This window comes from Salmo salar, chromosome 21 (genome assembly GCF_965601325.2).
Source record: "Salmo salar chromosome 21, fSalSal1, whole genome shotgun sequence".
NCBI lineage: Eukaryota > Metazoa > Chordata > Actinopteri > Salmoniformes > Salmonidae > Salmo > Salmo salar.
Genome location: NC_138311.1, coordinates 3,075,272 through 3,099,217, shown reverse-complemented (window position 1 = coordinate 3,099,217; position 23,946 = coordinate 3,075,272). Strand labels below are relative to the sequence as shown.

At 40.5% G+C, this 23,946-nt stretch overlaps 1 protein-coding gene across 2 annotated transcripts in view; it reads right to left on the bottom strand.

Annotated features, from left to right (window-relative positions):
• Positions 1 to 12,720, bottom strand: part of LOC106581635 (dachshund homolog 1) — a 386,583-nt gene extending 373,863 nt beyond the window's left edge. For both annotated transcript variants that reach the window (XM_014163781.3, XM_014163783.3), the window contains exon 1: positions 11,702 to 12,720. In XM_014163781.3, the coding sequence (XP_014019256.1) occupies positions 11,702 to 12,246 (545 nt within the window). In that variant the 5' untranslated portion in view covers positions 12,247 to 12,720. The remainder of the gene's footprint in view (positions 1 to 11,701) is intronic.
• Positions 12,721 to 23,946: the final 11,226 nt, after the last annotated feature.

Sequence of the window (23,946 nt, the reverse complement as noted above, 5' to 3'; positions counted from 1 at the left end):
TACTAGCATTTAGCATCCTGGAACAAGCACCAGTGACTTCTACCATGGCTCTCTAAATGCACCAGTAATGTGATGAGTATGTTGCCTAAAGAGAGGCCAGAGAGTACTGAGCTGAGCAGAGCTCAGGGGAAAAAAAGAGTTAGTCGGTCTCAGCTGTGGATCAGAGAGTGAAATATCATATAACGAAACTAGTTCAATCCAGTTTGATAATTCAATTCGATGGATCGGTTTAATAAAAACAGTCCCCGGTGTCTAAATATCTTTTGAGGGATTTCAACTTAAAAAGAGAAAAGTTGCATTCCTTCAATGTATTCACATATTCAGAATGGAAAATCATGATATTAAAACAGGTATAGATGCATCAATTTTTTGCGGTACTTAGTAATTTTGTAAAAGGATCTGGCATCCTGGACACAACGGTACTTGTGCTAAGCCCATCCATCCAGTGAAAGCATGCAAATAGACTAAGCGCCTGGACAGCTTCTGCATCCAACAGGCAAATAAACAATGCAAGCCTCTTCACCATGCAAATAAGCATAAATCCAGCAATGATATTAGCCAAATATCAAACAAAGCCTTCCTTTTGAAAAGATAACATGTAAAACTAGGATAAATGTTCACATATGAATTTGTATTTTTAAAGGCCCAGTGACTTTCCTGTGTTTTATATATACACTCACTGGACAATTTATCAGGTACACCAACTCGTTGACAGTGAGTCATGTGGCCATGGCTTGCCAAATAAAGCAAGCAGACAGGCATCGAGGCATTCAGTTACTGTTCGACTGAACGTTAGAATGGGCAAAACGAGTGACCATCACAGAATGCACAACTTGTTGGTCCTTGTCATGGATGGGCTATTGCAGCAGACGACCGTACCGGGTTCCACTCCTATCAGCTAAAAACATGAAGAAGCAGCTCCAGTGGGCACGCAATCACCAACGCTGGACAATTGAGGAGTGGAAAAACATTGCCTGGTTCAACAAATCCCAGATCCTGTTGCATCATGCTGATGAATGAGTCAGGATTTGGCGTAAGCAGCATGAGTCCACGGCCCCATCATGCCTGGTGTTACCAATTACCAATTTGTATGTCGCTCTGGATAAGAGTGTCTGCTAAATGACGTAAATATAAATGGTGTCAACAGAACAGGCTTGTGGCAGTGATGTAATGAAATAGTGTGGGGAATGTTTTCCTGGCACGTCTTAGGTCCCTTGATACCAGTTATGCAACATTTCCATGCCCTGAAGAATTCAGGCTGTTCTGGAGGCAAAGCGGAGTCCGACCCAGTATTAGATGGGTTTACCTAATAAACTGGCCACTGAGTGTAAAGTTGAAGTCGGAAGTTTACATACACTTAGGTTGGAGTCATTAAACATCATTTTTTAACCACTCCAAATTTCTTGTTAACAAACTATAGTTTTGGCAAGTCGGTTAGGAAATCTACTTTGTGCATCTACTTTGCGCATGACACAAGTCATTTTTCCAACCATTGTTTACAGACACATTATTTCACTTATAATTCACGGTATCACTGTGGGTCAGAAGTTTACATACACTAAGTTAACTGTGCCTTTAAACAGCTTGGAAAATTCCAGAAAATTATATCAAGGCTTTAGAAGCTTCTGATATGCTAATTGACATAATTTGAGTAAATTGGAGGTGTACCTGTGGATGTATTTCAAGGTCTACCTTCAAACTCAGTGCCTCTTCGCTTGACATCATGGGAAAATCAAAAGAAATCAGACAAGACCTCAGAAATAAAATTGTAGAACTCCACAAGTCTGGTTCAACCTTGGGAGCAATTTCCAAATGCCTGAAGGTACCACGTTCATCTGTACCAAACAATAGTACGCAAGTATAAACACCATGGGACCACGCAGCCGTCATACCGCTCAGGAAGGAGACGCGTTCTGTCTCCTAGACATGAACGTACTTTGGTGTGAAAAGTGCAAATTAATCCTAGAACAGCAAAGGACCTTGTGAAAATACTGGAGGAAACAGGTACAAAAGTATCTACGTATATCCACAATAAAACGAGACCTATATCGACATAACCTGAAATGCCGCTCAGCAAGGAAGAAGCCACTGCTCCAAAACCGCCATAAAAAAGCCAGACTACGGTTTGCAACTGCACATGGGGACAAAGATCGTACTTTTTGGAGAAATGTCCTCTAGTCTGATGAAACAAAAATAGAACTGTTTGGCCATAATGACCATCGTTATATTTGGAGGAAAAAGGGGGAGGCTCGCAAGCCGAAGAACACCATCCCAACCATGAAGCACGGGGGTGGCAGCATCATGTTGTGATGGTGCTTTGCTGCAGGTGGGAGTGGTGCACTTCACAAAATAGATGGCATCATGAAGAGGAAAATTACATGGATATATTGAAGCAACATCTCAAGACATCAGTCAGGAAGTTAAAGCTTGGTCGCAAATGGTTCTTCCAAATGGACAATGACCCCAAGCATACTTCCAAAGTTGTGGCAAAATGGCTTAAGGACAACAAATTCAAGGTATTGGAGTGGCCATCACAAAGCTCTGACCTCAATCCCATTGAAAATTTGTGGGCAGAACTGAAAAAGCACGTATGAGCAAGGAGGCCTACAAACCTGACTCAGTTACACCTGCTCTGTCAGGAGGAATGGGCCAAAATTCAACCAACTTATTGTGGGAAGCTTGTGGAAAGCTACCCGAAATGTTTGACCCAAGTTAAACAATTTAAAGGCAATGCTATCAAATACTAATTGAGTGTATGTAATCTTCTGACCCACTGGGAAAGTGACGAAATAAATAAAAGCTCAATAAATCAATCATTCTACTATTATTCTGACATTTCACATTCTTAAAATAAAGTGGTGATCCTAACTGACCTAAGACCGGGAATTTTTACTTGGATTAAATGTCAGGAATTGTGAAAAACTGAGTTTAAATGTATTTGGCTAAGGTGTATGTAAATGTGTATGTAAACTTCCGACCTCAACTGTATATTTCCACACTATGCGGTTGGAATAATACTATAAAATTGTGAAAATTATGATTATGCCCATTTAGTTTAAGGGCTGTTTGAAAAGACCGCCTGAAGTTTCAGCCTGTTTTGGTGGAATGGACTTTTGGTCTGCCGTGTGACATCACCAGGTGGTAAATGAGTTAATAGACCAACAAGAAATAGAGTTCCAAACCTCTCTGCCAGCTAGTTTTCCCATTTTCCCCTCCCCACTCAGACCACTCCTAGCAAAATTGTTGCTTGAGAAATTGCTCTTGCTAAGAAGCAATTTTTGACCATTATAATTGAAAACAATCACATTAAGGTACTTAATTAATAACGCAGAAAATACACAGTGCGAGAGTGGAATTTCAATTGTGTTTTTAACAAACCTTTAAACCTCTCTCTCTCATCAGGCATCTGTCACTCTGCTGTTTTGTAAGTTATTATCGCCTCGGCTCCCTGTTGGATGTGGTTGCCGGGTGACGGGTATCTTAGCACCCACTCAGACTGGGGAGCGATTTGAATCGCATCCAGAAATCTCCCCTGAGTACCTGTAAACACAACCGTGCCTCGTCGAAAACAAATATATTAGAAGAGAGAGCTCAGTCAAGAGAAAGGAGGGAGAGGGTAGACAAGCTGGTACCCTTATACCGCACTGAGCACTAACCAAAACAATTACCGTCATTTGCAAATATGTTTGTTTAGGCGTAAACACCCCAAAATAAGACAGAGATGATGTCTGTTTATCCCATCAATAAAGCTGTAACATATCACTGAACCTTGAGAGAGAGGGATGACATCTGTTTATCCCATCAATGCCACTCTACCATATCACTGAACCTAAACCTCACCACCATTTATCTAACATCTCAGACTTAAAAGAAGAGGAAACATTTGACTTTAAAAGGGAAGGGGAAAATGTATTTAAAAATGGTGTGTAAGTGAAAAGCAAGTCCCATTCCCAACGGTGGACCAAAGCGTCATCTGGAGTGTTAGTGTGTCTAACCTTCAGGGGTAGACAATGATTGTCAATTAACCGCTGCATTTCTGCCCCGCCACCGGATAGCCTGCCTCTAACTGAACCATCTAATGAGAGAGCTGTGATAGCTGTGATAGGCAGTGTGCCAATTCCCCTGTGTTATAATAACCTTTTCCCAGAGTTCAAGTGTCACAGTCGGTACTGAAAAGCCCTCTCTGTTCCCCCAAGGGTGGAAGCAAAAGGGAAAACAAGTCGCTGAAGTATGATGGGGCTTCTTCTCATGGGCCTGGTGTCATAATAATGTACAGTACGGGGAAAGGGATATTAGCTGATCTAGGATCTGTGTCTGTGTGAAGGATTAGGAGTGGTATTGTTAGATGGGGGTGAGATAAGGGATATTACTACTGACCTAGGATCTGTGTCTGTGTTTTATTTATTTTTATTTAACCTTTATTTTGACAGGGAGTCAATGCTGACACCAAGGTCTCTTTTCCAGATGAGCCCTATATAGCACCACAATACACATCAAAATACAATAAACACATTAAACTACACATTAAATCAGATTGTTTTGGTCACATACACGTGTTCAGCAGATATTATTGTGGGTGTAGCGAAATTCACCACCTGGGGGTGGCCCGTCAGGAAGTCCAGGACCCAGTTGCACAGGGCGGAGTTCAGACCCAGGGCCTCGAGCTTAATGATGAGTGGATTCATATACAAGTTGTTATACACAACAATACACAAATAGCTCAACACAATCATAAAACACAGACACATTCTTCAGTAAAAAGGTCCACTAACAACTGTCTGAAATACCTGAGAGGCACCAATTCCTCCAATTCTAAAGTGTATTGTAGATCATTCCACACACAAGGTGCAAGGAAACCAAAGGCTGATCTACCTAACTCTCTAGTAACCAAAGGAGTCTCCAGTGTTAACCAACATTGTGAATGGGTTTGATAACTTGTCGTTTTAAATCTTAACAGTGATGTTAGGTAGGTAGGAAGTTTGTGGAGCAGGGCTTTGTAAACAAAAAGAGCATAATGATGTGATCTATGTGACTTCAAAGAGGTGCAGACAACCTGTTGGTAAAGAATACAGTGATGAGTAATAAAACTGTCTCCTGTGATAAAACAAAGGGCGCTATGAAAAATGGTATGAAAAATGGTATCCAAGGGTTTAAGAGTAGAGGCAGCTGCACTTTGATAAATAGTATCACTATAATCAACAACAGGCATGTTGACTGCACAATCTGCTTCCTGCTGACTAGAGAGAGACAATATCTGGTTCTGTCAAATAAAGCCCACTTTAAATCTTTCTTAACAAGCTTAGTCGTATGTTTTTTTTAATGATAAATCATTGTCAATCCAAATACCAAAATAGTTGTATGCAGGTTCTCGTTCAATTATAGAACCATCCAATGAGTGAAGATGTAATCCATCTGTAACAATCTTACGTGAACTTGAAAACAACATGTATTTAGTTTTGCCTGTATTAAGTATGAGCTTTAAATCAGTAAGGGCTTCCTGTACAGCTACAAAATCGGACTGTAGCCTTGTCACAGCCAGGTCAGCAGTCGGGCAATTGCGTACATAAGAGTATCATCAGCATATAAATGAGATGACAACAGGGACATTATAACTGACCTAGAATCTGTGTATGTGTGAAGGAGCAGGGGTGACAGTAGGGATGTATCATTACTGACCCAGGAACTGTGAAAGAGAAGGGGGAGAGTAAGGTTGGAATTGACCCAGGATGTGTCTGTAACCCAGATAATCTGCTGAGATTGTCCCTTGAAAGTGCATGAAGGAGCAGGGGATAATAAATCATTGCACTCTGAACACAGAAATACATACATCTCCAGAAGCCTATGCAGCTCGTCTAGACGTTGACATTGATAGTGATGTAAGTAAGCACACCAATAATCTATCAACTGCTGAGTAATTACCATATTACCAACTTAAATTAATACAAATCTGAAGTAAACACCAAGTAATAAGTGACCTGTTAAAAAAAGTGCCACCAACAAAACCAGTGTATATCGAAAGCTTCACACCGAGTTACACACCCAAAACATATTCTATCCAATTCAAATGTTGAAATCTAAAGTGAGCATAATACAAATAGTTGCAACATTTCCACCCAATGTCTGGCCTGGTCTTGTAACAAAGCATGGACCTAGCTGTGACACCGTGTCGCTATTCACACAGTGGCTGAAATGAGATTTGTGTTAAAACAACAGCCATGGGCCCTGGAATGGGAAAAATAGCCATGTGAAATAGTAAGACCTAGTGTACAGGAGTATTATGCGCTCCATTGTCAACGAAAACCCCCACTGTATAAAAGACTAGAACATCATTGTGAAAAAGAACTACCGTAATTTCCGGACTATTAAGCGCACCTGAATATAAGCCGCACCCACTGAATTTAAAAAAATATATATTATTTTGAACATAAATAAGCCGCACAGTGCCTACCGGTACATTGAAACAAATGAACTTTACACAGGCTTTAACGAAACACGGCTTGTAACAAAAATAAATAGGCTTTAACGAAACACAGCTTGTAACAAAAAACAAAACAATTTGCAGTAAGCTTTAGTTGTCTTTTTGCACTGAGTCAATTCCTCAAGCTGCTGTTTCCAACGTCTTATCATCGACTCATTAAGACCAAGCTCCCGTGCAGCAGCTCTATTTCCTTTTCCAACAGCCAGATCAATCGCCTTCAACTTGAAAGCTGCATCATATGCATTTCTCCGTGTCTTTGCCATGATGAGGGTGACAAAATGACTACCGTAATCAGAATGATGGGAAGTTTGAGAGCGCTCGATTTAATCTAAACAGTAAACCAAAAAGTTGTTTGACCTTAACCCGTTCGGCAATTTCATTGGTCTAATGAAAGCTTCATGCCGCCAAAAAACTGAGCACGTCACAGAATGTGTTTTTTTGGAGAAAAGAAAACTGAAAGCGGGAAAAATCCATATATTAGCCGCGTCATTGTTTAAGCTGCGAGGTTCAAAGCCTGGGAAAAAAGTTGCGGCTTATAGTCCGGAATTTACGGTATGTCAGGCAACAGCACTAGTGTTGAGTAAATTGTATCCTTGTCCTACACGGGCTACTTTTTTTGTTCACTAAATAAAAAGCCCACAAATCACCCAATGTATGTGGGAGATATTATTTTCACTTTTCAGCATGGATTACCAAACGGTCACACAGGACACGTGCCCTGGGGCCCCCAGATAGCATATGATAGGAAAATATGTAGAATTGAAGGAATTTTGCTTTAAAACTGCAACATTTTCTCTTAGCCTCAAGAATTGCATTATAAAACTGCAAATGTTTCTCTCTGCACCATGGCAAAATGTGTTGAAATGTAGTAAGTTAGCTGATTTACAATGCGGTAGTCAAGCCCTGATTGCTCTGAATTACAACTTCCATGACTGAGCTCCAAACAACAGAAATAGATCAACCAAGTACTGTAAATACAAGCTACTCTTCCTCTCTAAAAGTTAACACCTGACTACATCCAGTGTTTCAAAACCATGACGATGATGGTGTGTGTGTATGTGTGTTCTTATGTCTGTCCATGTGTGTATACCCATCTGTATGCGTACACGTGTGTGTGTGTGTGTGTGTGTGTGTGTGTGTGTGTGTGTGTGTGTGTGTGTGTGTGTGTGTGTGTGTGTGTATCTCCTCTGTGTGGAGCAGAAGAGAGAACCTGGCTGCTTTCCGAGACAATTACAGTGCTCTCTGTGTGCAAATAATAGCCCGCCACTTTAGCGTAATTAAAGTGACGCGAGGCTCTGCATTATCCTTTAACCCTCCGGTACCCTGGATTCCCCTGGTCATCCCTCTGCTCCCTACCTCGCCGTTCACAACCCGGGGAGTTCAACCACACACTCCGTCACCTGGAGAATACAGGGCAAAGAGGTGGAACACTCATTGGGAAGAGGAACTACAGTGGTCTAGAACCGCTCTAGAACTCTCTTTCTCAATGGGAGGTCGTGGGGGAGAGGTTGTGTAAATACTGCATGGGGACAGAGGGTAAAAGTGAATTGTATGGATGCAGTGTGTGAATGAGAATAGGGTAAAGAGGTAGGATAATTGTGTGCTACTAAAAATAGGGTCAAGATCAGATGTAGAGATGAAATACAGTAGTTTATGAATCCATAGGTATTAACATGTATGCACAACATATCTGAATAGCTAATTGAAAAGAGTCTCAAAACACTGATGAAAGCTAATAAAGTAATTTTATAAAAGCCATGCATTTTCCATCCAAATAAATAACTAAGGAAACAGGGGCCCATACATATGGTCAAATGTCACAAAATGTAATGTCTGCCTATTCTGCTTTATATGCATTGCAAACATCGCTGTGTCTTCCTCAAAATTCATTGTGAGTTCATTCAAATTTACTTTGAGAAATAAATAAAATGTCAGTACATTCATTTCAGTAAATTGATTTAACAGCAGCAGAAAAAAAAAAACATGGTTTTACTATACTGCAAATAACTGAATATTTGTATTCAGACATTTTCACCCACCCATACATTCCAATTTGTTTGTGACAATAAAATGTGTGTGTGTGTGTGTCTTACAGCAAAATGTAATAAAACAATTAACTTACACAATCAACATTATCTTCAAATTCACCAGTAACATTGTGACTAACGCCCCACTAAAAGATCGATCTCCGCTCATGTTATACTTTCCATCATATTTGCATTTCCACCTCATTTTGCGATGGGAGATCAATATTAAATCAATCATAATGACAGATTAAATGGCATATTTGACCAGACTCAACCCATCCTATCAGATTGAGCAATACATCACAGCATATGAGAAACAGGACACTAAAAATGTATTTTAATCAAATATTGATCTGCACCTAAATTTGTCACCTATAAAATGATCCTACATATTACCATGGCTGGGATAAAATCCCAAGTGTATTTTGTAATGAGAGATAATGCCTTAAGTAATAAATGGATAAATTACTGGCCTTTGAAATAAAAACGTTGGGTGGAACTTGTTGAGTTTGGAGACATTAGGCCTATTACTAATTACAAACATTCCATCAGGTGTGTTTATGTGAAGTTGGTATTTAAATGTAGAATTTGTCATATATTTTAGATAAGTAATATATATATATATGTCACATTATATATTTCAAATCAATAAGTAAACATAATATATCTATCAACAATGACAGTAGAAGGTTGGATCAGGTGTAATTTGAACTAGGGACAAAAAAAACGACTGACTTCCCTATGAAAAGTATTTATCCAACTAAAGACAAACAGTACTCTATATTAAGCAATTTGAATCAAATGATTTAAATTCACTATGGTCTAATGTTTTAAAATGTTGTTTAATTCATTTATAGTTCAAATAATTGAAATTACTGCCCCTATGGCTAGGACAGCGAATTTAGGATAACCTATTTTTATTTCAATGTCATTTAAAAATAAAGTGGAGTTAATAAGTGAGCTTAATTTAGAGTGGAAATGCGGTTGGGCCCGCACACAGTGGATGAGAGCTTTCCCTTCAGGCAATGGTTTTCAACTTGCTGTGCGTTTTGAGCACTTGAATTTCAGGCTGTGAAATTCCTCACAATGCCTAATTTAGTGACATTTTCCACTGACTCACATGTGACTGTTGCGTTTTAACATTAGTTTGGATTGAGCAAGTCACTGACACAACGTTTAGCAATAGGAATGAATGCAATTGCCATCAACCTGCCCCAACTTTTTCGAGGGGTGCGCCCTCAACATGTTCATCCACGTCTTCCTGTTGAGCCTATTAAAAACTGCATAACAGCATAGGCCAGGGGTTCTTAAACTTTTTCAGCCTGGGACCCAAATTAGAAATGTTGTGTTTTCCTGGGACCCAAACTGAGGAACATATGCATTATCAGTACATTTCATTGCCCTTATCCATAAAACAAATGCAATACAGACAAAAACAAACAACAATGAAATTAAATATTCATATAAATATCTATTCATGTTCATTTTCCCCTGATAAAAACACTCTTACATATCTGTCTAGGTTGGAACTGCAGCTGTTAAAATACAATGAATCATTTCATTCTGAACTGGAATAAACGTATTGACCACATCACACAGATGTATAACAGGACACACACACTGGCTTTTTGATCGTGCAACCCTAAGTAAGAGTACAGATAAGAAATTCTGACCTACTGTACATCTTACTGTAGAAATTATTGTTAAAATAAAGTCTAGGTTGGAACTGTTACTCTTAAAATAAAATACATATTTTTTATTCTGAATTGGAATAAAGTGATTGATCACATCACACAGATGTAGACCAGAAAACAAACACACAGTCCTAATGAGAGGTGTGTGGCTGGTTGAAGTTTTCAACAAGCATGTCTATTCTGGGCTGTGCTTTAGACAGTGTAACACTGAGGTCATGCTCAGCACTGACACAGTTTCTGTATTTGTTTTTTAAGTATGTCAGAGTTGAGAACCCTGACTGAAAGATATGTAGTGCCAAACTGGATCAGAACATCTACTGCTTTCTCAGTCAGGCAGGAGACCGCTTCCTGCTGTAGATGAGGAACCCTGAACTGTGGGAGTGTTTGTCACAAAAAGCATCTTGCTTCAATCAATTTTAACAGTTCCAACGTAGACTAGTTTTCAACAATAACAATCATTTCTACAGTAAGATGTAGAGTAGGTCTGATCATTTTCCATCTTCATCTGTACTGTTACTAAGGGTTGCACTATCAGTAACTAGCTAGCTTGCGTTGGCTAACGTTAGCTATTATCTGTGTAACGTGACAAGGCCAGGGGATTGTTTTAAAGAGAAACTCACATTGACAATTATGAGAGTTAGTACTCCCTTATTTCTGCTCATCACCTGTTATAAAATGACAATGCCTTGCTAGTTGACTTACTTTCCCACAGTCGAAGCCCTGTTTCCTGAAGCAGTCTGCCCTGTTCTGAAAGTAGTCCCTGGGTTTACCGTCATGTTGTGGATGTTTGGTCAGGACGTGTCGCTTTATTAATGTGTTCGTTTCGAGAGACTCATTACTAAGGACTTCCCCACACAAAACACATTGTGGGCGCTCCTCGTTATTTCTCAAAGTCTGTATGAAAGAGAGAGAAACTCGTCCCTGTATTAGCGTTTCATGACAATTGATCTCATTCAGAACTTGTGCTAGTATAGTCCACTTGATGACAGCGGTGAGTGATGGCGAGTGGGAATGACAAGTCGGTAACTGACAGCGCATCAGCGCTGCGTCGTGTGTGTGGCGGGCGATCTTCAAGACAACCGCAGAGAAAAGATCCGGTGAACCGCAAAGCACATGGATCTCCCTCTCACACAGCTGCCAACCCGAGCAGAGACCGCTGATAAGTAGAGAGCGCAGATGCACTTGGCCAAATCAATTCCAGTGATTAATGAAAGAATTATAAATTTACTCTGACACGTCGCGACCCACCATTAACAGGTCGGCCGTGACCCATACTTTAAGAAAGGCTGGCATAGGCCTATTGTCAGATTTGGCACAATAAGAGCATTAAAAAATATGACCTAAAGTTTAGTCATTACAGCTAAATGACATGTCAAACATTGACTTCCACACAATGGAAAATGTCTCCCCATCCTTGTTTACTGCGTTTCCACCTTGACGCGCTAAACTTCAACTAGCATGAATAATTTGATGAGATGATCATCCCTCCTGTCTCCACTCACCTTGCATTGGTGCAGTCGTTGTACAGAGTCTCGAAGTCTTTTCTGGAAATGAGTTTGCAGCGGTTGACTCCTGGCTGGATGGCTCCGAGCCCTCGCAGAATGCGGACCTGCTCCACATTGCAGACCACCGGCGTGATCTCCAGTCTCTTCAGCTTGGTGTATACGGTGTGCAGTCCTCCGACCAGGTGCTTCAGAAACAGATCGAAAGCCTGGGGCAGGCAAATGAGTTCGCACCCGTCCACGGTGAAAGACGCCACCTTAGCCCCCCGCAACTCCACCATTTTACACTCGTTGTTCTGCGGGGTGTTCTCAACAGGCGACGGAGTCAAGTATACTGGCTTGCTGGGCAGAGCCCCAGTCGGGGTCAGGATGCCGGGGCTACTGGTGGCGAGGAGCTCCGAGCGGAACAGGTTCTGTCCGGAGGGGGCCATTGAGGGAGACGGGGGTGAAGTTATCGACGGCGGGGAGGTGGTCGCAGAAAGAGTAGAGATCGAAGGCGGCTGGACCAGAGGAGTTGGCGGGATCAAAGCAGCCGGTACGGCCATAGTCACCTAGGGGAAGAAGAGTAAGTTCAAAGTATAAAACCCAGTCCTGCAGCTGTCGAGAATTTCCAAATGAAATAATCCACGGGAGTTTAGCTCCTCTGATGAGTTGGGGAGTAGAATGATACGCTGAAAAGACGCGGTGAGTGAGGGTTTGGGCTGAGCACGGAGAGACAATGATCAAAGATAGGAGGAGGAATGACCAGAGGAGAATGAGCTGAAAAGTGCGGCTCCACTAGACCGCTAAGCACTATGGATGAGTTGTTGTTGTCACAAGGTACAGAGAGGGAGGAGCTAGGGGACACTGGAAACCTTTGAACAACAGACAGACAACACTGGGCACAAACTGGTCGAATCAACGTTGTTTCAACATCATTTATCAACCTATTGTGACGTGGAAAATGCATTGGATTTGAAAAAAGTAATCAACATTGTTTTGAGGGTGAAATTTCAAGCAAAGGATTATGCAGGGCCGTGCACAGACCTCTCAGGGGGCAGGTGCTCAAAATGAAAAAAGGGCAACCCCCTCCCCTCTTGAAAAAAAAATACTCTCGAAATTCATAGCATACCAAATGCCTCTAGCAACAAAAAAACAAATTTTTTGTTGCATAGGCCTATTATTTCTGCAACAACGCACTCACTCATCATCACACATTGTAAGTAAGCTTGTTACAGTGCCTCCTAAACACATGATTGGCATTGGGAAAAGAGGGGGGCTATCAGCTGATCACTGATGTTGGTGATTTATGTAGATCTGCTAGTTAGCTAGCTCAATTTCTTTTACTGATTTTAATTGAACTCTGTCTTTTTGCCTCTGCTGCATATATCAGCCAACTAGACCTAATATTGATGATGATGTAGGCTAAATCAAGTGTTAATGAAATGTTATGCTGCTGTGGCAGTACTGCTAATATTTAAACTTGGTAGCTAGCATGGCCATAACTACATATGAGGACACTGATGTCCGGACCTTGGTAATTTTTTCAAATTTGAAATGAAATAAATAACAAAAAAATATATTTTGTACACAATAAAGAAAATCAATTATGGGTCAATGTCTAAATATTGCTCCCAGCATTGATCAATGCTCAGAATGCTTATTTTCCTGATCATCAGTGCTATCCGGGATCCTTGGGATGTCCCTACCCTAAACCCTAACCTTCACCATAACCCTTATCTAACCTTAACTTTTAGATTAACTACTTTAAATGTCAACTTAAATGGGATAGGAATGTCCCAAGGTTCCCAGATAGCACAGACCATTCTTGATCTGACTGAGTTGCAAACATGTGGCATCCTGAACAGTAGTTTGTTCGCTACGTTTGTCTGCGTCCCTGGATTTGCCTCATGGATTCGCTTTTTTAGCAGCAATTTCACTATTCTTTCAAAAGAGTAACTCCCCCCTCACGTGACACAGATTGGGGGCCTGAGACGTGAAACGAACTACCCAAGCTCGCAAGTATGCAATAGAGACACTGCTTACAGTAGCCACGTTTCCATCCTCAGTTTTCTACAGACGGCTATATCAGTTTTCTACAGACGGCTATATCGGTTTTCTACAGACGGCTATATATCGGTTTTCTACAGACGGCTATATCGGTCCGCTAATACAGGATTAGACTCTTAGAAAAAAGGGTTACAAAAGGATTCTGTGGCTGTCCCCATAGGAGAACCCTTTTTGGTTCCATGTAGGACCCTCTTTCCACATGGAACCCAAACAGGTTATACCAGGAACCAAAAGGGGTTCTTCAAAGGGTTCTCCTAGGGTTCTCCTTATTCTGGTGACATGATGATCGATGCTTGACTGCCATTTGACAACAAAAAATATTCTTGCTCTTATCCATCATGTAGCCTAGACTAGCCTACCTGCACTGTATCTGCAAGCTGTTGGCTAGAGGACACATGCCAAGACCAAATCAGGCACATTTGCTATTTAATCGGTAGAGTTGAAAATGCAATTGAACTTTAGATTTTTATTCGGTACATGATTGAAAAAGTACATTTTGTGTGCGCTATGCCATCAATCACTGCTTTTTATCCGCAACAAGTCTGTTTGGTGGAAACCTGGTGGAAGCACACCACTGGTGGGAAAATGCTCATATTTTCTTTATGCAGATTTTAAAATACTTGCATGAAAATCTTTTGCCAATTGGATGGAAACCTAGCTAGGGTGGACAAAAGGCCATTTTACAACCATCCCGCGACTCCTGCTGTGTCTACAGACATCCCCCAAACAAACAAAAACCGACTCTCAGCGAATGAGTGCTTAACTGGTAAATACACTATATGGCCAAAAGTATGTGGACACACTTTCAAATTAGTGGATTCGGGTATTGCAGCCACACCCATTGCTGACAGGTGTATACAATTGAGCACGCAGGCATGCAATCTTCATAGACAACATTGGCAGTAGAATGGCCCATACTAAAGAGCTCAGTGACTTTCAACGTGGCACCGTAATAGGATGCCTGTAATGTATACGCAGGGAAGCAGGTGCAGAAGGTGAGTTTAATAATAAGAAACATGAAGATTATCGAAACAGGAGTAGCTTACTGAACATGAAGACAGAGGCTACTGAGGGCTAAATAAAGGGAGAGAAATCATGGTGATGATGTCCAGGTGTAAATAACGATGATTGCCAGGACTGGTGTTTAGTAGACCGGCGACGTCGATCGCCGGAGCAGGAGTAGGCGTGACAATGCCACCTTTCCAAGTCAGTTCGTCAAATTTCTGCCCTGCTAGATCTGCCCCGGTCAATTGAAAGTGCTGTTATTGTGAAATGGAAACATCTAGGAGCAACAACGGCTCAGTCGCGAACTGGTAGGCCACACAAGCTCAAAGAATTGGACCGCCGAGTGCTGAACTGGGTAGTGCGTAAAAATCCTTGGTTGCAACACTTGCTATCAAGTTCCAAACTACCCCTGGAAGCAACGTCAACACAATAACTGTTTGTTGGAAGCTTCATGAAATGGGTTTCCGTGTCCGAGCAGCAGCACACAAGCCTGTGGAAGAACTTGACTGGCTTGCACAGAGCCCTGACCTCAACCCCATTGAACACGAACTCCATACTAATGCCCATGATTTTGTAATGAGATGTTTGATGAGTAGTGGCCATGTAGCGTAGTTGCTTATGTCAGTCAGTCAGGTGGCTAGCTGCCGGCAGAGACTTCTAGTGCAGTAGGCAAGGGCTCTGGCTAGTATTACTTAGCCAGTTTGAAGAATGAATTAAGAAGCTAATGTTAAATGGAGCCTACCTCATCAGCAGCAAAAAAATACACTACTAAGTTCTCATAATAACTTTGCTTTACAGAGAGTAGGCTACTGAGACAGACAATGATGTGGCGCTCAGTGGTGAGGCTGAGGCAATGCATGCAGGAGGAAGCAGAGGATACAGAAAGTGAGAGGAAGCAAGCAGTGGTTGCTAAATTTGAGGTCGGGGCATCATGTGGGGTCCCCTGTGAAAATCTATGCTAATCTTATCAAACATGTTAGGAACCTAAAGAAGATATGTTTTATATGAACATATCCACATGGCCTATCTTCCTATAGGCCTAGTCCTACATTAAAATGCAATCAAAATGCAAACAATACTGTTCTAAAATTGTCATACATTTTCGTCATTGATGCCATGTATCAATGAGAATCACCCTGGTTACAGCCCTGGTAGGTAGCTACACACACTTGACCGGTGACCGCATCTCTCAAGCCATGCATGTTTGGATACCAACGCTAACCAATCTCCATACAGGGCAGACTGGGAAAATCGCACAACCGGGCAAACAAAGGACGGGGTGGGCGATGGAAAACTTGATGACAACTTGCGGGCAGTGGGTTCCGAACAACAATTCCAGAATATGTACAAATACCCCCAAAAAAATTTGTGGAGGAATTATACCACCATCCAAAAAGGCACTTAGAGGCTGGAAGGGCAAAGGGGCATGTGCTTTGCACAGGTAGAGCCCTATCTGTGCATGTGCCTGAGATTATGTCATCATGGTAACCAACATAAAATATGTTGAATTTGTACCTTTAAAACAACATCAGCACCTTCTACTTGAGAATTAAACTACAGCTACCCTTTGTTCTCCCGTCCAAGGTTTAACCAAGCCCAGCCCTGCTTAGCTATGATAATTGTCACTGACTATTACCGATGTGATATCGTGAGAGTGATTGTTGCGAGAGCTCCGCTTAAAAATGAAATAGATTCACTGTTGTCATTCCAAAGGGTATGTTTAGCTGAGCAAATTAAATGTGACCTTACTTTATCAGTCATCAATGATGCTATTTAGGACTACAGTGTCTTAAGAAATGATTCACACCGCTTTACTTTTTCCACATTTTGTTGTGTTACAGCCTTAATTTAAAATGGATTAAATTTAGATTTTGTGTCACTAATAAGTCACAATAAGTATTCAATCGCTTTGTTATGGCAAGCCTAAATAATTTTAGGTGTAAAAATGTGCTTAACAAATCACATAAGTTGCATGGATTCATTCTGTGTTCAATAATAGTGGTTAGAGAATAATCAGTTATTGGGAAATATTGTACAATCCAGGTGTGACAGCTCTTAGAGACTTACCCAAAAAGACTCACAGCTGTAATCGTTGCCAAAGGTGATTCTAACGTATATTGTCTCAAGGGGGTGTTGAATATTGATCTAATCAATATATATTCATTTTTTATTTTTCATACATACTTAATAAATGTTCAAATTTTTCTTCCTCTGACATTAGAGAGTATTTTGTGTAGATCGTTTACCAAAAATGACAATTACATCCATTTTAATCCCACTTTGTAACACAACAAAATGTGGAAAAAGTCAAGAGGTGTGAATACTTTCTGAAGGCATTTGCAAAGTCATCAACAGGAAATGTTTGAATTCAACACAGAATTCAACTAAAAATAGACATATACAAAAGGCCTAGGGTTTCAAGTTCTGGGTGATTTCAAATGTAATGATATTTAGTGATATTTAATTGTGTTTGGTTGTCAGCGCAATCAAATACTGTATCAGAATTAGGAGATGTATCTTCTGCTTGGATAGTTCCATCTGTGCCACTGACTTAGTCTGGCTTTAATTCCAGTTTGTTTTCACATTAAAAATGTATATGTTGGATTCACATCTCCATCTCAACTCAAAATCAAAGTTAAAGAACAGGACTAAATCAAATCAAATTTTATTTATAGTGCAGCGCTGCTAGAGGCGTCACTACAGACACCCTGGTTCAAATCCAAGCTGTATCACAACCGTCCGTGATTGGGTAACCATAGGGCGGCGCACAATTGGCCCAGCGTCGTCCGGGTTTGGCCGGTGCAGGCCGGCATTGTAAATAAGAATTTGTTCTTTACTGACTTGCCTAGTTAAATAAAGGTTCAATTTGAAAATTAAAATAAATAAAAAATTGTACAACTGATTTTAACACATAATAAAATTAAGTCAGGAAAACATACCAAAACTTTTTAGATTGGTTTATATTTGCAAACTGTTTAGCGCCATTATCTCAATTAAATTCTGCACCAGCTATCTAGATACACATAGGCCTAGGTACTCATTGGATATGAAGACGGTTGTCATAAGTGAGTACTCTGTGACAGGTGAAGTGTGAAATTGACTGATAAAATGGATTGCTTCCTATGCATTCACTTCCCTAATCTCAACACCTCTTAAAGAGGTGCTTCTGGAAGCTAGTAATGCATGCTGGTAATCAGGTGTCGCATAAGTGTATTGTGACGAATGGGATAAAAGGTTAAAATAATAAATAATATTAATGCTCTGAAGAGCAGACACAAGTGTTATGATTAAATTGTTGTTTTTCTTACAGGGTTGTATGTGTTAAAGTCAGGACAATGTGTGTCACACTTAACTGTAAGTCGGAGATGGAGAGCAGAGCTGTACCTTTAAAAGTTAGACAATATATAATAGCACATCTCTAGTGTTAATGATTTACAAAAACTATATTTATTTATTATTAAATAATCAGGAGTTAAACACTAGCTACACCAATTTTCTCCTTTTGTATGTTGGTATTCATATTAAGGTACAGCCAACTTGATTTCCAAGCCTTATATTCATAACTTTAATAAAATAGCCAAGCAGCATATTGTCTAATGAATGTGTTCCACTAGGGCAACCAAAAACCATTAGCGTATTTGTATGTATTTTGATTTAATGACATTTTGTAACAATAATATCATAAGCAAACTGCACTGATACTCATCTATACATGCAATTCAAAATCATCATTGACTAACAAATTGCGATAACACATGAATAACTTTAATTCATGAACCATTAATAGATCATTTATAGGACATGTGTAAATAGTTTATTAAACATACTCTGAATTAACACCAAGTGCATCCTAGTTGTGTGTCAGATCAGCGTTTAAAAATTATCATTCAGAGAAAGAGGTGGCTTGTAGTGTAAAATCAATAGCTACTTAAAATTCATCGCCAGGCAATCCATTTGCCCTTTATGTTGCTAACCTTTCGCTTAAATATGCACCGTATTAAGATTTCATTATATACAATGAATGTCACAACAGTTTGCCCACTATTTTTCATGTTTGCATGGGTTAACTGCAAATCATTGCGCTTGTAATATCTGAAAAATGACTCCCATTAGCGTTCTTGAAGAGGAGAAAAAATAGGGTGGAAAAGATGAAATTTAAAACCTTTAAAAGCACCACAGGATGCTTGTGATTTTTTTTATTCAAAGGCCCTTTAACACGCTGGGTGGGCTTTTCCCAGTTTTATATATATATATATATATATATATAAACATGTATTGTGTGATACCTACTGTTACTCTCAATCCAATGCAGCTGTTCAGATGAAGTATGTACTGTGGTGTTAGTGTGTGTAGCCACATCATACCTTACAAGCCGCCACAATAGCCCAAATGGAGAACTTACCACTTGTAGAAAACATGGTTTCTCTGTATATTGTCTTCATGTCAAGCCTTGAAAAGTTGTACAGGATCTTGAAATGTATGAGTGCACATTGGCAGAAAAAAACATAACATATTTCTTTCTCCCTTATGTTGAACAACAACAATGAATTTCCTTCTTATGTATTATAAGTGCCAATCTATCATGAATCTCTTTGGCAAGTAGTGTTTTGTGGGATGAAAGAAGATGGAAACTGTTTTTGTCAGCATTAAATTACAGTAATTGATTGTGGAAAGCATAATATTATGTCAAGTTTGTCATTTCTCCCTACCACAACTAGCAGGTAGAAAATGATCAACTCTGACAACCATCATGGTGTGTAGTTGGTTGCCAGTCTCTACCTACTCTGTTGAGTTTCAACAAGTACATGAAAGTCGACAAAATGAGAGTGTTGCTAACAAATGAGTACTGTCCAACTGTAATCACCCCAAAACTGATGTATGGCATGGCATCAGCCAAGTATTTAAATATGTATAGATATGAGACAAGACTTCTGCATGATCAATGACACTGTATATTGTTTGATGTAATAATTTATTCACCCCGTAAAGCGTTGATAAAACAATGTTGAAAAGCAATTTAAATTAAATTAATTTAAATGTCAATTCTCATGGTTAGGATTTTTCTATAATTGGCTATTTAATTAAAATAATTTTCATAGTCAGTAATACAGCCAGCAACTTGTAGTGCGCTAACGTGTTTTAATTACATGGTATTAACATAATTGATATGCTTTAGAAAGCATGGTAAATAAGAAATAATTAGACCAATCATATATCATCCCTTTATGGACATTAAGTGTATAACAATATAATTGATGAACTAAAAACGGGGAGATGAATAACTTTAATTGTGCCGAGTTGGTGTATGCAGCTCCGTACAAAGAATCATACTCACCATATATTATATTTCCACCGCAATTTATTTTCGGCAACATCACTTAGCACTTGGTGGCAAACCACTCTCCCCTACTATGATTACATGACATTTGAAAGCCGAAGTGATGGGCTTAATCCCAAATGGCATCCTATTCCCTATATAGTGCACTACTTTTCACCAGAGCCCTATGGACCCTGGTCAAAACTAGTGCACTATATAAGGTATAGGGTGTCATTTGGGATGCAGAGAAATTGTGTAGTCCTTTAAATGTCCCTTCACCCAACATCCATTAATCACCTAACCATTCTTCTACACAAGGCTAATGAGGGAGAAGGTGCTTCCAGAGCTTCAAACATTTAGATGCTCGGAATAAGGCCGGTATTGATCTTGAATATTTGTTTCTCCAAGGTTACACTGGCTTGACCCCATGTTTTCTGCAACGCCACCACTACCACCCAACGCGAACATGCCAACTGGCCAAAGACTGTGGTTAGGTTTCAATGACTTATTTTCTTTGAATACAACAGATTTGCTAAGATAAAGTTTTATGATAGATATCCAGCACAGGTGGCTGGTGGTACCTCATTTGGGGAGGACGGGCTCATACTAATGGCTGGAATGGTATCAAACACATCAACCACATGGTTTCCATGTGTTTGATACATTCCATTGACTCCATTTCAGTCATTATTATGAGCCATCCTCCCCTCACCAACCTCCTGTAAATATTATCCAGCATATAGCACTTGAAGTTAAAGGTAGACTCAGTGATATGGCATTACCACAAGAAGCGATGCAACTTCTAACACAAACAAAGAGGATGAAGCATGAGGCTAGACTCGCCAGCATTTCCTTTCACACAGCTAGTACGTTATACGAGAGGGGAAAGAACCCCTAAACACATGCACAGGTGCTTATAAGTATGCTGAAGAGTTCAGCCTCTTGTCTCAAGCTTTCTCTGCAATATCTTTGGCTTCACTGCTGCTCATAGTCGCACCATATTGCTTAGTCTCAGTTCAAGTGACAGTTTTGGCCATACCTTATCCATATAGTACACACCAGGGCTCTCTAGCCCTGTTCTTAGAGTACTGTAGGTTTTCAATACAACCCCAGTTGTAACTAACCTGATTCAGCTTATCAACCCGCAAAGTATTAGAAACAGGTGTGCTAGATTAGTGTTGAAGTGAAAACCTATAGGACCGTAGCAGGGTTGGAGAGCCCTGGTCCACACTGATCAGCAGTTTTATAAGGAAAGGAGATAAGGAAGGAAGACCATTAAAGAGAATGGGTACAGAGCCGGGGGGCCTTCAGGGAAGCAGATGCCTGAAGCGAAGTCCACCTGCTCCTGTGGTGTCATTGATCACCTGCAGCAAGAGGGGTGTTAATGCCCATCACTCTCATCCCATTCATCATCATCCATGACACCATAAAATCACATGTATTCAAGGTATCACATTATAGAAGAGGTGGTGGTTGTACATAATGGAAAACACACATTTTTTCAAAATGTCTCAATACTGCCCCCGAGCCCCAACAGGTTTTAAAGAAGGATTTTTAAGCCATGAGACAATTGGATTGGAGACATGGATTGTGTATGTGTGCCATTCAGAAGGTGAATGGGCAAGATGAAATATTTAAGTGCCTTTGAACGGGGTATGCTAGTAGGTGACAGGCGCACCGGTTTGAGTGTGTTAAGAACTGCAACGCTGCTGGGTTTTTTACACTCAACAGTTTCCCGTGTGTGTCATGAATGGACCACCACGCAAAGGACATCCAGCCTTGGAGTCAACATGTGGAAAGCTTTCAACACCTTGTAGAGTCCATGCCCTGACAAATGGAGGCTGCTCTGAGGGATAAAGGGGGTGCAACTCAGTATTAGGAAGCTGTTGTTAATGTGTATATAGCAGTGGGCAAGGAGGTAAGAGACAGAATTAGAACACTCTTAATGGTTCCATAATCTACTGAATTGGATGCCATGCACCTTTAAAACAGTTACGCTTACATTGAGAGAGAGATCTGTGGAGATCTAAATCGCGGTGGCGAGGAGGTAAAACCTGTATAAACAGCAGTAATTACCGGGCCATTGACAGCCTCGTGGTGTTGTGCTCATTCTGTCACAGCCGCAGTGATTAAAATGAATCCCCATCGACTTCTCCATTAAAGCACTGACAGGAGCGATCCCGTGACCTTTCTCCATTGATTGAACATAACAATCACAATTCAATTGTAATGCAAAGAGAACATTTGTTATAATGTACACAAGATGCATGAGCCATTTCCTGGGCCTTAGGAAGGGTAATCAATGGAGTGACTCTTTGAGAGTGATGCTGAAAGAGAGGGTTGGTAGACAGAGAGAAAGAGTGATAGAGAGAGAGAGAGAGAGAGAGAGAGAGAGAGACAGAGAGAGGGGACAATGACTAAATCATACAGTCTCAAGTAGTGTATGATAGGGGCAATGAGCTGCATTTAAATGGTCTGATTCCTGCACTCCTTATCGTTCAATAGGGCAACAATGTGTGATTTGTATATATTGTGTAGTCGCTACATGCTAACTGTCCCAAGCTAGGCATGTAGGCAATATGGTCGCCATAGCAAAATATATTTTTAAGGCCTGCATCACTATACTGGGAACTTTGCCGTTTCTTAAAGGACGTTTTGGGGTGTTTTTTGAGCCCTTGTTTGTGTTGTATACATGCCGGCATACTGCCGAACTGCCGAACCAGCCTAAGAATGTCTATCGCTTGTGGGGTAAGTTTCTCCAAACCGAGTAAAATCACACAAAAAAGTTTCTGAACATTTCTATAGCATGCCATTTATATAGAAAATAAAGATTTTGTAAAAAAAAAAAAAAAAAAAAAACCTGTCCTCTACGACCGTAAAACATTTTGGAGTCCAGTAGGCCAGGAGTGACATTGAGCAAAGTGACAGCCTGAAGGAAAGGGGTGGATGGAGAATGGAAAATGGATTGAGAATGGATAGATAGATCCTGGAGAATGGATGGAGCCTACATTGTCATTTACCATTTTTGTAATTTCTTATCCAGAGTGACTTACAGTTTGTGCATTCATCTTAAGATAGCTAGATGGGACAACAACATAACTCAGTCATAGTAAGTACATTTTTCCTCAATCGGGGGGGGGGGTTAAGATGTTTTTGGAAGATGGTCAGGGTGCCAGGACAGAGAAGAGCTTTGACTGGGATGAGCGGGAGCTGCCCTTCTGTAGGGGCGGGAGGGCCAAGAGACCAGAGGTGGCAGAACAGAGTATTCAGGTTGGGGTGTAGGGTTTGAGCATAGCCTGAAGGTAGGAAGGGGCAGTTTCTCTTGTTGCTCCATAGGCAAGTACCATAGTCTTGTAGTAGATGTGAGGGGGAGTGGGGTGACATTGGAGAACAATTGATAAAACTTTCCTAAGTGAAAACCCCCACTTGCACTGCACACTCCATGAAGGTTTAAAGCCATACAACCGTAATATACCACACACATACATAACATCTCATCACCATTCAGTCCGTCCTTAAAAGCTTCTCTTGATCATGTCTTTTAAAGAACTATCTTATGATAGAGTGTGTATGCGAGTGATGTCCTTAAGGGATTTCTTTTTAGAATCGGGAGATTACAGTTGACACGGACATTAAACCGATTAGACCAGTCAGCTCTCTGAAGGCAGTTTATCTAATGGGGGAAATGTGCTATGCTAATTGAAAAACTCTGACAGTAAAATTATGCTTAAGCTAGGCTACTTCCTTTCTCTCCCTCTCTCTTTGCTGGAGGATTTTGGAGTTCAGTTTGATGACATCGAAGGGCTAATCAGAAACAGCCATAAGCTGAGAGACGCAAGGCTGAGTGAAACCAGTGTTTGCCAGGCTAAAAGGT